General features: G+C 39.4%; 2 protein-coding genes across 2 annotated transcripts; one reads left to right on the top strand and one right to left on the bottom strand.

The window, feature by feature from the left end:
- Positions 1-405: 405 nt before the first annotated feature.
- On the top strand, positions 406-2,467 carry LOC116109824 (amino acid permease 3-like). The gene is given in 6 exon segments (XM_031396061.1): positions 406-529; positions 648-875; positions 968-1,061; positions 1,180-1,394; positions 1,514-1,653; positions 1,814-2,467. Coding segments are annotated over 6 exon segments (1,455 nt in total).
- A 7,583-nt stretch (positions 2,468-10,050) lies between these two features.
- On the bottom strand, positions 10,051-15,879 carry LOC116109176. The gene is made up of 11 exons (XM_031395403.1): positions 15,634-15,879; positions 14,843-14,995; positions 14,574-14,690; positions 14,390-14,474; positions 13,448-13,556; positions 13,263-13,330; positions 13,057-13,182; positions 12,045-12,976; positions 11,384-11,587; positions 11,211-11,271; positions 10,051-10,164 (listed from the first exon to the last, which is right to left on the bottom strand). The coding sequence occupies exons 1-11, from the start codon at positions 15,738-15,740 to the stop codon at positions 10,051-10,053; spliced, it is 2,076 nt and encodes a 691-aa protein (XP_031251263.1). The 5' UTR covers positions 15,741-15,879.
- Between the last annotated feature and the right edge of the window lie 330 nt (positions 15,880-16,209).

Here is a 16,209-nt window from a genome sequence, read left to right as displayed (position 1 = left end):
TGCTTCTCATCAGTTATATATACCCCAGTTCCATGCCTCGTTTTGTACACAGAATTCGATTCATTTCTTTTTCTCCCGCAGAAAAATAACATTAATTGTTTGGTTCTGTTTCTCTTTCAAGCTATAGCTAGCCAGCTAGCCTACTCATCTTGAGTAAGAGCTCTGAATCCTTTTGAGTTTCTGTGACTCCTGAAAGGTGAGGAGATGAAAAGCTGTGTCACTTGAATCAAGTCATAACTAGACTTAGATCCATCAAAGAAACAAGACTGATATCTCTTCTTTTCAACTTTTCTTAGAAGCTTGCCTTGGTTGATTCTCATTTACAGTACATTGAGTTACTGAATAATTTTTAAGTAGAGTTGCTTAAAGAAAGGCTTATTTTTCCTGCTCTCTGTGATAACAAAGATGGGTGAGAATACTGGCAATAAGAACTACCTTCATCAGAACCAAGATTTTGATATTTCCCTTGACGTGCATGCTCAAGGCGGCTCCAAGCGCTTCGATGATGATGGCCGCCTCAAGCGAACTGGTAATTTACTTTTCTTAAAGCAAAAAGTAAAGATGTTATGCTTTTGGTAAGTAGAAATAGTACTTCTGTTAACGTGTTTATTAGTTATTCTTCTTTTTATGTTATGTTTTTGAACCAGGGACTGTTTGGACTGCAAGTGCTCACCTAATAACTGCTGGGTCGGGAGTTCTGTCCCTGCCTTGGGCCACAGCTCAGCTGGGATGGATTGTGGGGCCAACTGTCATACTCTTATTCTCTTTGGTCACTTACTACACTTCTAGTCTTCTGGCTACTTGCTACCGTTCAGAGGATTCTGTCAATGGCAGGAGAAATTATAGTTACATGGACGTTGTTCGATCCAACCTTGGTAAATTTCACCACTGTCAAAATATCTATCAATTAAGCAGTTGGCTTTCACTCAAATATCTAAATTACTTTTTCCCTTTTGTTTTTCCACAGGTGCAGTTAAATGTAAAATATGCGGGCTTCTTCAATACCTGAATCTTTTTGGTGTTGCCATTAGCTTCAATATTGCCTCATATATAAGCATGATGTAAGGTTTTTTGTTTTTTGTCTCTATTTTTATTTTTATTTTAACTAAGCATTCTAAATAGAATTTGATGTTTGTTGTTTTAGTGGCTTAATGAATCTTTTGGTTTTTGGTCAATCAGGGCTATCGAGAGGTCAAACTGTTTCCACAGTAGCGGTGGCAAGAACCCATGCCATATGAATAGCAATCCATATATGATTGGTTTTGGCGTGGCACACATTATTCTCTCTCAAATTCCTGACTTTGATCAGTTATGGTGGCTCTCCATTGTTGCTGCAGTCATGTCCTTCACTTAGTCAATAATTGGTCTCGGTCTTGGCATTGCTCAAGTTGCAGGTAAGTATAGCTATCTGCATCTGTAGTTGCAAATTTAATACTATGCTTGGATTAAATTTGCAGGAAGTTGTTGGTTATAGAAAAGCTAACTTAAGATTTTTTGTTTACTTTATTTCCAGAAAGTGGAACTTTCAAGGGAAGTTTAACTGGTATAAGCATTGGAGCTGTTACTAAAACCCAAAAGATATGGAGGACCTTCCAAGCACTTGGAGGCATAGCTTTTACCTATTCTTACTCTATCCTCCTCATTGAAATTCAGGTGTGTGTATATATATATATATATATTGCTAATAAATACCAAAACCGGAAGTGTTTGATATATATATATATATATATATATATTCATATATTTTTTTTTTTTTATCTTTTGGGATAATTTAGATGCTGATATAAACTAATGTATAATTGGTATGTAACAGGGACCAGTAAAATCCCCACCATCAGAAGCAAAGACAATGAAAAAGGTATTACTAGTTAGTGTTGGAGTAACAACTATATTCTACATGCTCTGTGGCTGCTCAGGCTATGCCGCCTTTGGAGACGTATCACCTGGAAATCTCCTCACTGGTTTCAGTTTCTATAGCCCTTCCTGGCTTCCTGACATAATCAATGCAGCCATTGTTATCCACCTTGTTGGTGCATACCAAGTGTACTGCCGGCCGCTCTTCGCATTCATTGAGAAGCAAGCTGCTGCAAGATTCCCAGACAGCTACCTTACCACCAAAGAAATTAAAATCCCAATTCCAGGATTTAGACCCTTCAGTCTCAACTTCTTCCGTTTGGTTTGGAGGACAATTTTCGTGATCCTAACCACTGTGATTTCGATGCTTCTTCCATTCTTTAACGACGTAGTTGGTCTCCTTGGAGCTCTAGGATTTTGGCCACTCACAGTCTACTTCCCTGTTGAGATTTACATAGCACAAAAGAAGATACCAAAGTGGAGCACAGAATGGCTTTGCCTCCAAATCCTAAGTTTTGCTTGCCTTGTTATCACCATAGCTGCCGTTGCCGGGTCTATTGCAGGAGTTACTCTTACCCTTAAGTCTCCTAAGCCCTTCTCGACCGGCTATTAGTTCTGTTGAATCGAAATGGTAGTCGCCATTCATCAACATTTTCCAAGACAAGGAAGAATTTGATTAGGATTTTCAGTTATTGTTCATGTTCATATCACCTAAACAGTCATGTCACTGGTATTGCTCTTAGTTTGTTGTTGTTTCTTTTTCATCTTTAATCAAACGAAACAGGACCAATGTATCCATGGACGTAGAATCGAATAATTCCTGCGTCCTCAGTTTATATATAAGTTTGTCTATTTTCCAAGTGCAAATATACAAGAAGTTAAGCCAATTAATGCTAGTATGTCTCTGTCTCTGTTCATTTATTGTACATCTATTAACTTCTCATGACACAGCTGGCCACCAACAAATCAGCCATCAAATTAATACCATCCAAACAACTGACGTGATAATGTTCATCCATCTTTCGTTTCGGCTGTTGGAATCAATAAATAGCAGCTTGTAATTGAACTGTCCTTTTTCTATTTTGTCCGAGCGGAAGGACTATAATCGAGTTAAGCTGAGTCGAGTTTTTAACTAATCGAGTTCAACTCATAGCAAACGGTTCGAGCTTGAGTTTGAGTTGAGCCTGTCCAGCCTTGAATTTCATGGCTCGGCTCGAACTCGATTTGTGGGAAGGCCTAGACGAGCTCAAATTCGAGCCCGTTCGGTCAAAGCTCGTTTGATCAAAATCATTTCAGCACCTGCAGTAAGTTTAGGTGCCCAGCTTCCCATTTCCCAGTATTACTGGCACTGTATAAATGCTATGCTCAAGTTTAGAATTTTATTTTCTCAAGTGTAAGAACTTTGAAAGCCTCCAGCTACGAACATGTAATATTAGGGAAAGATAATGACAATAGACATTGCATAAAACAACTTTGAGAAGATATTTTAATCGGCATTTCCTTTTAGTTGTTTCCTCTGCTTTCTCCGTTGATCAGGAAACTGGAAGGGGAAAAACAAAAGAAGTTAGCTCTCTCCATAAAAGGAAATAGGAGAGAAAAAATTGATTGAAAAGGATACATGTAAGACGGATAGAGAAGGGGAAAAGGGAAAAAAAAAAAAAAAAAAAGGAATGATGAATACGTTTCTTCTCCTCTTTTCTTTTTCTCCTCACGTTCTCCAGATTTCTCCTCTTTTCTGCCACTCTTTTTACATCCATCCACACCTGGTGTTGAGGGGAGAAAGAGAATGTTTAGTGGGAAAACTTCAAGACGAGAAAAAAGATTACAAACTGAAATGTTTAGGGATTCAAGATTTAGGGAAGAACGGCGTTTAACTCTACTTTGATCTAGGGAATTTGATTCCAGGATTTATTTTGCGGAGGAATACTACGTATACAACATTTTCGTACAATATTTCTCATACAACATGATATGACAAAAGATGAATAGATGAAACGTTTATTTTTAATTTAAAATCAGTCAATCATCTTTTGCTACATTATGTTGTATAAGAAATATTGTATAAAAATGTTATATGTGTAGTATTATACTTATTTCGTGTTTTACCAATTCTTTCATTGGGGGGTGAATTATCATATTTACGAAGGTTTAGGATTTAACAATATTTTAGTCTCCCATACTTTCTAAAAGTAACTAAAATGACCTTACATATACGAGCCAGTTCAGGCTCGGGAGCCTATCGAGCCGAGCCATATGCTGATCGAACTCAGCTCGATTTTTATAACGAGTTCGAGCTAAGTGTTTCTCAAGCCCTACACGAGCCCAGCCTAGCCGGCTCGACTAACAGGCCAGCCTTGTTTGGAGCTACTGTTAGGGAGAGGTACTGCTATGAATTCCACAGATTGAGCGAACGCTAGAGATAGGTTATTGCGATATGTGAGGCTCTGGTAAATTCCATAAAACTTAGTGATCTCTTAACTGCTAAATTCACTTTAGAGATATTTTGGGTTGTTGATTATGAGTTAATTTGGTAATTGTTCGAGAGAAAATTAGCAAAATATTAGGAAATTTGGCCTTTAGAATAAGTTTAATGAGGTTAGCAATAATTATCAATGCATAAGATTAAATTGGTGTAAAATCTGTGCCCTAGGTTTAGTCATATTGATTTTTAACCAAAGTTTGATAATAATTTTGCTGCTATTTACTTTTTAATTTGTTTTGCTTTTGATACTTCTTTCTTAAGGAATATTGATAATTCTCTTAGGATTCGATACTCATTACTTAAGCTTTATTATTAGTGCGATTTCATACACTTGCAAATAGCTTGTCATGACACAAATTATTCTCTCTCAAATTCCTGACTTTGATCAGATATGGTGACTCTATTGTTGCTGGAGTCATGTCTTTCACTTAATAATTGGTCTCGGTCTTGGCATTGCTCAAGTTGCAAGTAACTATAGCTATCTTTATCTGTAGTTGCAAATTTTATACGATGCTTGGATTAAATTTGCAGGAAGTTGTTGGTTGTAGAAAAGCTAACTTAAGATTTTTTGTTTACTTTATTTCCAAAGAGTGGAACTTTCAAGGGAAGTTTAACTGGTATAAGCATTGGAACTATTACTGAAACCCAAAAGATATTGAGGACCTTCCAAACACTTGTTGGCATAGCTTGAACAAAATAAGATTTTATTCAAGTAAATTGACAGCACCAAATAAAAAATAAATAAATAAATAAAAAAAAACACATAGTTCTTTATCTAATATCCACTATACACAAACCCCTTCATAACATTCACATATAATACAAAACAAGGAAGAAAATGTTTATAATCTACACATAAAGAATATCATTTAGAATGAGTAAGTATTACTCATCAAACAGTAGTTACAAAATGATGGACCACCAATAGTCAAGTGGTATAACCGTAAGGGGCAAAGAAGGAAGAGTCATACAGGACAGCTGGAGCAGCAGCATAACAAGTAAGGCAGCAGCACAACAAGCGTGAATGAGTTTGTTTGACAGGTGGAACAACAACACAGCTAGCATGACAAATAAAGGAATAAAAGGAGAACCAACAGAGGGGGGAGGATTGAGAATATTGTTGGGAATTGTGGGGAGGAGCTGACCCTCGAAGATCAGCCTGGATTCTTAAATTTTTCTGTTTTAGCCATATTTTCGTTTTTGTTTAATTCACTGTAATGAGCTACTGAATATCAATCCAAATATCCATTTTAAGCAAGACAATCACTGCCTCTTTTCTGTTCTTGGTTGATTTTAGTCTAAAATGAGTGATTGAATGCATGAGTAACTGAGTTACTTGGGTTGGTTCCCTCAAATTGGTATCAGAGCCAAGCTTGATTCAGGGCATGGTTGGAACAAGGATGGATAATAGAATAGATAACATTGAGAAGGATGTAGCTAAAGTTACTGAAACGGTGAACACCATGAGGGAGATTTTAATCGATATGCAAAATTGGATGCGAAAAAAAGATGAAGAAGAGAAGGAACGAAGGAGAAATTTCGGAAACTCAAGTCGTGGCAGGGTTGAGCACAATGAACATGAGAATGTAGGAAATCAAGGAGTGCCCACGGGAGGGGGAAACTTTGAAGGTAGGACACCGAAGAATCTGCAGGGTGGCCCATCCGGAGAAACTTGGAACCAAGGGCGTGAAGGTTGGCACCATCGTGAATTGAAGGGGAGAAAATTGGAGTTACCTATCTTTTCCGGTGAAGACCCGTATGGATGGATATTTAAGGTGGAACGTTACTTAACTTTCAACTTGATAGCTGAAGAACATAGGGTAGCAGCCACTGCACTATGCATGGAGGGAGAAGCCCTCCATTGGTATCAATGGATGGAAACTAGGTTAATGATAAGTAATTGGCAGGAGTTTAAAATAGCTCTCTCCCAAAGGTTTAGCGGGACCCAAGAAGTGAGTCCCTTGGAGCTGCTGATGGCCACCAAGCAAACAGGCACGATTCTAGATTATCGCCGAAAATTTGAAGAAGTCGCAGCTTTAATGACAAATGAGAAGGAAGAGGTGCTCACTGCTGCATTTCTGAATGGGCTTAGGCCTGAAGTAAAAGCTGAAATCAAACTCCAACAGCCCAATTCATTAGTTAGTGTGGCCCAATTGGCCCAGCGTGTGGAGGAAAGGAATAGAACTGTGGAGGAAATCAAATTTGGATCTGCGCGTGTAACTAAATGGAATTCATCTCCTTTTGGTGCAAAATCTTATGCCCAGTCAACTCGACCCGATGGAAGCTACAAAACCCAACATGCTTTTGACCCAAGTCAACACTCATCAACCCACTCAACACCACAACCACCTGTTCGACGCAACCCAAACGAAACCCACTCCAGCCCCAACTCGCCATCGTCAGTCAACTTTCGCCCAGATTCAGTCCGACACGAGTTTCCCTTCAAGCAAATGACGGAAGCCGAGATCCAACACAAACGAGAGAGGGGTTTGTGCTATCGTTGTGACGCGAAGTATTCTCTGGGTCATAGATGTGGGGATAAGCAGGTACAAGTTCTATTGTTGGAAGTTGAAGATCCTGAGGAGGTGAATGAGCTATCTGTAGAGGAACTCAAAGGGGAAGAAGATGCATTAGGAACAATGGAGCTTTCCATCAATTCCGTGGAAGGTATCAGTGGGCCAAAAACCTTGAAGCTCAAAGGGGAGATTGCGGGAAGAAATGTGGTGGTTTTAATTGACAGCGGGGCGTCTCACAATTTCATCAGCCGACAGGTAGTGGATGAGCTCAAACTCCCTATAACCTCTACTAAAACGTTTGGAGTCAGAGTTGGTGATGGGTACAGGGTAAGCTGTCAAGGGGAATGTCGCGCGGTGAAGTTACAGCTGTAAGATATTTCAGTAGTCCAACACTTCTACCCCTTCGATATGACTAGTGCTGATGTGATTTTGGGGGTTGCATGGTTAGAGACACTGGGAGAAATTACCACGAACTGGAAAAAATCAGTGATGAAATTCAACCAGTCCGGAAGAATTATCGTGTTGATTGGGGACCCCTCTCTGAGCAGAACCAAGTTGTCATTGAAAAGGATTTTAAAAATGATCCAGTATGAAGGGCCAGACTACTTGTTGGAAATTAATAATTTGCAGGTGCAAGAGCATGAAGAAGTAACGGATGAGGGTAATTGGGGTGCACTATTGAGGGAATACCAAGTCTTATTTGAAACGCTACCCGGACTGCCACCGGTAAGACATTGTGATCACGCTATCAGGCTCGAACAGGCAGCTCTAGTCCCCAATGTCAAACCTTATCGGTACCCATATTATCAGAAGAATGAGATAGAGAGGATTGTACAGGAAATGTTGGTTTCTGAAATTATCAAGCTGAGTATCAGTCCCTTTTCTAGCCTGGTACTTTTGGTTAAAAAGAAAGACGGAGGATGGCGTTTCTGCGTCGATTACCGAGCGCTCAACAAAGTCACCATACCCGATAAGTTTTCGATACCGATAGTGGACGAGTTATTTGACGAGTTAGGCGGGGCCACGATATTCTCAAAGCTCGACCTTAAGTCGGGATATCACCAAATTCGTGTCCGGGAGGAAGATACTCATAAGACAGCCTTCCACATACATGAAGGGCACTACGAGTTTCTAGTAGTGCCCTTCGGATTATCGAATGCACCGTCCACCTTCCAAGCTCTCATGAACAACATTTTCAAACCATACTTATGTAAGTTCATCTTGGTTTTTTTTTATGACATATTGGTTTACAGTACTAACTCAGAGGCACACTCGCACCATTTGAGACTCACATTTCAGGTTCTACTCGACCACCAGTTGGTGGTTAACAAGAAAAAATGCACTTTCGGGCAATGTAAGTTGGAATACTTAGGCCACATCATTTCAGGCCAAGGAATTGCCGTTGACCCTTCCAAGGTAGATTGCATATTAAAATGGCCTGTTCCGAAGGATGTGAAGGCGCTCCGTGGGTTTCTGGGTTTGACAGGATATTATCAAAAATTCGTCAATGGTTATGGGGCAATTGCCTTACCCTTAACAAATCTGCTCTGTAAGGATTCTTTTGTGTGGTCTGAGGTAGCACAAAAGGCATTTGAAGAATTGCAATAGGTAATGACTGCTGTTACAGTCCTCGCCATGCCAGACTTTTCAAAAACATTCGTCATTGAGACAGATGCTTCAAGATACGGTATCGGGGTTGTCCTAATGCAGGAAGGCAGACCCTTTGCCTTCTTAAGTCAAGGTCTTTCCACTCGCTCGCGGCTTCGTTCGGTTTACGAGAGAGAACTGATGGCCGTGGTCCTTGTTGTTCAAAAATGGCGCCACTACTTGTTGGGTCGCCGTTTCATTATTAAAACCAATCAGCGAAGCCTTCACTATTTGAATGAGCAGCGGTTACAAGGCGAAGAACAACACAAATGGATAATCAAGCTGCTCGGATTGAACTATGAAATACAGTATAAACCCGGGTTAGAAAATAAAGCTGCAGATGCCTTATCCCGACGTGATGGCACGGTTGAGTGTACATCCATTTCAATATGTTATTTTGCTAAAAAAGAAGAGTGGGTAGAGGCCATTCAACGTGACAGCAAGCTGTAGAAAATTTATCAAGATCTGATCGTCGATTCGTCCAGCCATTCGCAATTCAGGTTAGTGGATTCCTTACTTTACTATGATGATCGTTTGGTGCTGCCCAAATCCTGTCCCCAAGTGCAGCAACTTCTACGGGAATTTCACTCTTCCTCCACAGGTGGTCATTCTGGTTATTTTCGTACTTACAAGCGACTGGTGCAAGTGGTTTATTGGGAGGGAATGAGACAGGATATCCAGGCATTTGTAAAGGCCTGCTCAGTTTGCCAACAGAACAAATATGATGCACTGCAACCGGCTGGCCTCTTACAACCTCTACCCATTCCCTTTTAGGTTTGGGAAGACGTGTCCATGGATTTTATTGGGGGGCTTCCTAAAGCTCACAGGCTGGACACCATCCTGGTTGTGGTGGATCACCTTACGAAGTATAGCCACTTTCTTCCCTTGTGCCACCCTTTTACAGCTCAAGAAGTGGCCAACCTGTTCCTTACAGAAATTGTCTGTTTGCATGGCTTTCCCTGCACTATTGTCTCCGACTGTGACCTAATTTTCATGAGTTTATTCTGGGGGGAATTGTTTAAACAGTCAGGAACTCAACTCCAAATGAGTACCGCCTACCATCCTCAAACGGATGGTCAAACAGAGGTTGTCAACCGTTGTGTCGAAACCTACCTCCATTGTTTTGCAGGGCATCAGCCGCATCAGTGGCCCAAATGGATAGCCTGGGCAGAATACTGGTTTAACACCACTTACAACCACTCTTCAGGAATGACTCCGTTCAAGGCTCTCTATGGTCGCGACCCTCCCATTCTTTTAAAATATAGTGAGAACTCTTCTGTGGTGGATGGCATAGACCAGCAACTAGCAGCCCGCAATTCCATCTTAGAGGAATTAAAGCTGAACCTGACTAGGGCCCAAGAACACATGAAACAATATGCTGATGGAAAACGTCGGGAAGTTCACTTGGCCATAGGGGACTCCGTCTACCTGAAACTTCAGCCTTACCGTCTTTGCTCCCTCGCAAGGTGAGTCAATGAGAAGCTCAGCCTCCGTTACTACGGACCCTTCTCCATTACGGCCAAAGTGGGTCAGGTTGCGTATCGCCTCAACTTACCCCCCACAGCCCGGATACATGATGTCTTTCATGTCTCGCAACTGAAACGAGCCACCGCTGCCCCTATGACTACCCAGCCCCTTCCCATCGTACTCACCGGTGACCTGGTCCTACAAGTCGAACCTGAACAGGCACTGCGTAAACGGTGCCTCCTGAATGGTAATTATGAAATCCTAATCAAGTGGAAGTCACTTTCCCATTGTGACAATACATGGGAGGATTATGCTGCCATATGCCACCAATTCCCTTCTTTCCACCTTGAGGACAAGGTGGCACTCCTTGGGGAGGGTAATGATGGACCACTAATAATCTGTGAATTATACACTTTTCATTAAACATTTTTGTCAGATTTCAGGTACTTTCTAGTGCATTTTGACCTGAATTATTGCTTAATTCTTTACTTTTTGTGTTTCAGGTTAAAATGGACTTTTTGAGCAAATAAGGACAAAATTGGATATTTTTGACTTAGAAATCAGCGGATCTCAGAAGATAGGAGAGTTTCGGAGCAGGATAAAGCACGATGAAGCTTGTTCCCAAGGGAAAGCACCGAGAATCGAAGAGTCAAACGAAGAAGCAAGCAGAGCGGCAGTTCTGTAATTTTAGAACTTTTCAAGAAGCTTCGCCCCGGCGAAGGAATTGTCTTCGCCGTGGCGAAGTAAGCCAGGGAAGAGCGTGTCTGCTTCACTCTTCGTCGCGGCGACAGTCATTATTTTCAGTTTTGTTAAACGCACAGTTTCATTCTGTGCGTGTTTTGGCTGGGTTATTTGGACGAAGTATAAAAGAAAAACTTAGCCTTTTGCCCAGCAGTCTTGGTTTTTTTTAGGGTTAGCTACTTTTGCATTTTTCTAAGTAAACTTTGAGCGATTTGGTTTGTTAAAGGGAGAAGACTCGATGTCTAACTAGAGGATTCATCTTTTGGGGAGATTTATAATCTTTTATCTCAGTTTCCTTATGTTGAACTTGTTTATTTCTGANAATCTTGTACATACAGTTTATAAATTAGCACTTATTTCAGGAATCATATACACAAAAGATCTTCACAATAAATTAAATAGATATTCTCAAATCCCACAGAGGGAACCACAAATTCTACTTTGAAAAGATTGCAAGTTGTAATTTAAAGCAACAGAACATTGATGTCCACAATATAACTAACCTGAATTGAAGTTAAACAATGAGCAGCTCTTATTGCCCGAGATGCAAGCACCAAACCAAACCTAAATGAACAAACATAACATCTAGTTAGAACAGAACAATTGAGGAATATAAATTAATATCTGCTAAAAACAAGACCAAACAATTGCGATGTATAAGATGTTTAAGCTTTACGTTGCCTCCTCCAGGGAATATATCCGAAGCTCATACATAACTTGGTGAGCTGAAATTGGGTGACGAGTTGGGGAAGTTCCAGCCCCTGAGACATCATGGTGCCCTTGACTTTGTAATCCAGCATCAGCTTCTAAACTAGGCAACACACATGCTACACAGGCTGCTAAATATCTTCCACAAGGTGAAAAATGGGCACCCATCTCACTGTAAACATGTTCTAATATTTATCATTAGAAAGAAGATGCCTCGGATGCTATAAATTGTAGCATTGCAATGAGAACTGACAACACAGCCAATGAAGATAATCAATGCTCATATAGAGAAATTCTATATTAATTTCATTATTTGTATCCTTAAGCTCAAATGTTGCTTGTATAATATCTTTGAAGAAAAATCGATACTCAAATGATCATTCGTTCTACCATAGGCTTTTCAGTTTTTAAACTTTTGAAGTTGTTCATCATAATATCAAAATACCAAGAATTTTTTTTTTACTTTTTATAAGAAACTGGAATATGCCAAGAATTTAATATAATACAAAGGTTATACCTACAAAGTACAGCATGTGGTATAGTCAAGCGACACCTTTTTTTTTTTTTTTTTTTACTTTTTATAAGAAACTGGAATATGCCAAGAATTTAATATAATACAAAGGTTATACCTACAAAGTACAGCATGTGGTATAGTCAAGCGACACCATTCACCTTCAAGATGAGCATATGGATCTTTCATATCATGTGGCCAGATTCTTAGCTTCACAGTGCAAGGTAACTCAGCAGCAGCAGCTGAAGCCAGGGATGTGGACAAATCAGATTGAAATCTGCTAACAACAGGTTGTGTACCTCTTTCACTATGTGGGATGTTAACAAAAGCAGTCCTTTCACCAGATCCAGTTCCAGATATTATGTGGGATCGTGAAGATTGATGCCCTGAACCAGATCTTCCACTGACCCTAGATTGACCAGCATTGTTTGATATTAGGAAGGAAGTTGGCAGATTTTCCATTTCACCAGATGCTGCAAAGTTATCATGAGCAGAACCATTAAGCGGCCCAGTTATGTGCTGTGCTGCTTGGCTGTGTCCAAATAACCAACCTTGCAAGAAAGGAAGCTCCCAATTTGTTGGATCACCCAAAGGGAACGAATAATTACTTCTTCCTTCAGGCTGCACTTCCACAGTATCCACAGCAGTTTCAGGAACTGCATTAACCATTTCACTAACCAAAGAATCCGGCGCTGCTTCTTCTGGAATGGGAGATGAGCTATTAGGTTCAATAGGAGACAACACAAGTTCATACTGCCCTGAAGGAGTTGAAAATGTCAAAAGGCGCACTGAAGCAGAAGAATCCACTCTCTCTTGTGTACGACTTGCACCAACATCTCCATCAGTATGTTGCAAAGATATTCTCTCATAATCTCTAGCAAATGAAGGCCACAGCAAGAAGGGTAAAGTCATGAGAGGTGGCTCATCTGGCAACGTAGGATGACCACTAAAACGAGTATCAGCCATATATACAGCAGGCGGAGGATAGCGCAAATAACCTGGACAGGTTGCAAGTGTCATTGAGGACTCTGATGGGTCTAGGTCATTGACCTGCAAATAAGCAGTATATAAGAATCCACAAGAAGAAAGACAAAAGCATGTAGTAATCAGATGTGAACAAAAAATGTAACCTCAGCCGTTAAAAGAAACGGAGCACCATGAGGGTGAAAATGCACAGCTCGTAGTGAACGGCGTGTCTTCAATATAACTTTTGGTGAAGATGTCTCCCCTCTCCTGTTATAGTGCCATATATATAGCTAACACAGAAGTTCTTAAACCATCAAAGATAAGCCAGGATGAAACTCTAAAGTTTAGTCTGAAAATCAAGAATCTTTACCTTGTGACCAGAAGCTACAGCAAGATGCTCCCCATGGGCATGAAAAGCTATAGAAGCAATAGGACGGTCTGCACAGAACGGGAAAAAGTTAAGAAATAATGAATCATTCTCACAGCAAAAACTAATAGTCTCCGCATAATATTATCCATAGAATGCTGCAAAAAGAGATTCTGAAACATAATTACAAAAATCACGTGATCCTATACAATCTGCAGTATTTGCATCCCACAACCGAACTTCATGGTCCAAACTTCCACTTGCAAGTATTGCAGGATTTAATGGATGAAACCGAACCTGAAAGAGTTGCACAAGCACATGAGATGGGAAGGGGTTCAACAGAATACATTCATAAATTAGTGAATGTTGCCATGCATTAAATGGGATGGTTAACAAGGAAAAAAAGTAACACTCCAAAAATATCTCCCTCCCACCCACCCCAAGGGAAAAAAAAAAAAAAAGAGAGAACAAAAGATGTTGTTTTTACATCAGATCATACACAAAGGTAAAAAATATATGATACAGAAAACGCTAGACCACAAGGTAATGAGGCAAAAGAAAGCCATCATCATACCAATCAAGGACAAGCTGCACATTTCATCCAAAATGTTTAGGCATTCAGAATTAATAATAATGAATGGTTAGTACAAAGGATCAAATTCAGCAAAGTGAACTAAAGAAATAAACTGAAAAACTGAGATGAATAAGGACTGAGGTCTCAAGAGACATGATGGCAAAATACAGCTCGTAATAGTGCTATAGTGACAGATGAATCAAGTAATCTAATTTAAATAAAAAGGTTAGGGGAGTTGTTATAGATGTAGAACATGGTAAGATAACATAACCTATTAATAAGCACTAGGAAAGAGAAGATTTTGGTCACTTGAACAAACTGAAAGGATATCCAAAGTATATAGCTACCTTCTCAGCTTAAAAAAATTTATCTACTTACCGTGCACACAAGGAATTGAATAAATGAAAGCAGCTCATTATTACCAATAAATTTACTGCAAGCTACCAAAAATGTGATTCATTGTAGCTTTCATATGAATAGATTTTCTTGGAACATGTCGAATAGAGGTGGATAGGAAAGATAAAATCATGTCAAAGTGATCATAACAGAGACCTACCACCCAGGGTGTCCTCCGGTGTCCACACAACACTCTTAAGCATCTTCCAGTTTGGCAATCAATAATCTTTACCGTATGGTCCCCACTGCATAAACAAAAACAAAATGTATTTTCAAGAAAACACATCTCTTGGCATAAACATATCATCCTTACAGTAGGCACCAACAAGGAAATCACAACTTACTGTGTAGAAGCCAGCGCCTTCCCATCAAGGCTGAATGCTGCTGCAATAGTTGACCTTGGGGGAGGCAACAATGCACAATAATCTGCTGATAGACGCTGCAATGATTCTGACTCTACCCTGGACCCAGTGAAGTAGTTTAAATTTAGAAAAATAATGTCAAACGCCAAAACATCACAATGAATTTAACCATACAAAACTGAGTACTATTGCTAACATTTCCTACCAAGCATCAAGACAACATAAGCAAAACAATAAAACCCATCATTTACCATGAGACAAGACCTCGTCTTGCATCTTGCTCCTTTTCAAACCTTGACTCCAAGGAACTAGAACACTGCTTTGAAGCTTCTCTCCATCGTCTTTTGGACAAACGCTTTGTTCGAGGACAAACCTCTCTTCGCGACAATAGTCTGAACACATTGCTACCACAACCCAATTCATAAAACAAAACTAAATTAGCTACAGTTCTATCTAGGCCACAGAACAACAAATGAGAAGAAATAAGAAAATGCTACCTGCCATCATCAAAATTAACCTCGGCACAGGCCCAGATATGAATCTTGTAATACAAAACTATACAACCAGTAAAAATTCTCTATACAGACTAAAGTGGCAGAAAGACACGTAGGAGAGAATATAAGCTAAACTAGCAAATCAAAATAGATAATGTGGAAATCACACAGCAGCTTAAGTCACTTTGTAAAGAAGGGATTTATGGTTAGTTTGAAATAATAAAAGCACTCATTAAATCACCACCTAGTGAAACTAGCTAAAACTGTAAACAAGTGAACAAAACAAACTGCTAAAAAAAATAATCAAATAAAAATAAATTACATGAATTTGTCATAGAAATTTCACAAACAGCTGTATTGACAAAAATAATAAACAAATTACAGGCTAGAAGACACTCAATTGAACTTCAGTACCGAAAATTCAAAACTTTAAATAGTTTAGCGACATTAATAAATGTCTAAATGAAATACGTAAACATCAGAAAATAAATAAGCAAGAACTTGGATAATAAAATAAAAATTTATATAGCTCGGGATCAAGAGCACACCTCACACGGGAATTGGAGTGGTTTGGCGCAGCTTGAGAAGGAAAGCGTGGCTGCGAGCTTGAGGTTGATGGCGCGTTTGGATCATCTGTCCATATCGAGGCCCTCATGTTTGGAGATTCATTGAGCCATTGAGCTGGTATTAATTTCTGCCATTTTCTCGAGAAAAGGGAAAGGAAAGTTTAATAGAAAATATAAGATGAAACGATTATCAGAAAAAGGATTTGAGACGGGACAAGGGTATAAAAGTATTTTAGATCATCTTTTCTCTTTATTACTTAGTTCCGATTCTCTGGAATTCTATTGAACGTTTCACTATTTGTCTGAAATGCCCTGGCAGCTCCATTTGAAATTTTTATTTTATTTTTGTGAACATAATGTAAAGTAGAAAATAATATACGCTGGTGGTGCTTAAAATTTACGACAATCAAACAATTTTATTTTTAAATAAAAATATAGAATTTATTTAAATAATAATGGTCTGTTTTTAGGTTCTGCATTTTATGTCCCATGTGAATGCTACCTAGGTAGTGTTTGGGACATGGGATTAAAAGCGGGATTGGACAATTCTTTTATCAA

This window comes from Pistacia vera, unplaced genomic scaffold (assembly GCF_008641045.1).
Source record: "Pistacia vera cultivar Batoury unplaced genomic scaffold, PisVer_v2 Contig118, whole genome shotgun sequence".
Classification (NCBI taxonomy): domain Eukaryota; kingdom Viridiplantae; phylum Streptophyta; class Magnoliopsida; order Sapindales; family Anacardiaceae; genus Pistacia; species Pistacia vera.
This window is presented reverse-complemented; position numbering and strand designations above follow the sequence as displayed.

Excerpts from the sequence above, each read along its gene's own strand:
- LOC116109176 (XM_031395403.1), bottom strand. The coding sequence starts at position 15,740 with ATGAGGGCCTCGATATGGACAGATGATCCAAACGCGCCATCAACCTCA. Across the intron at positions 11,272-11,383 it reads TATTCCCTGGAGGAGGCAAC|GTTTGGTTTGGTGCTTGCAT; the intron begins GTAAAGCTTAAA and ends TTGTTCATTTAG. Across the intron at positions 10,165-11,210 it reads ATTGTTTAACTTCAATTCAG|GACCAGGTCACCGGTGAGTA; the intron begins GTTAGTTATATT and ends TTCGACTTGTAG.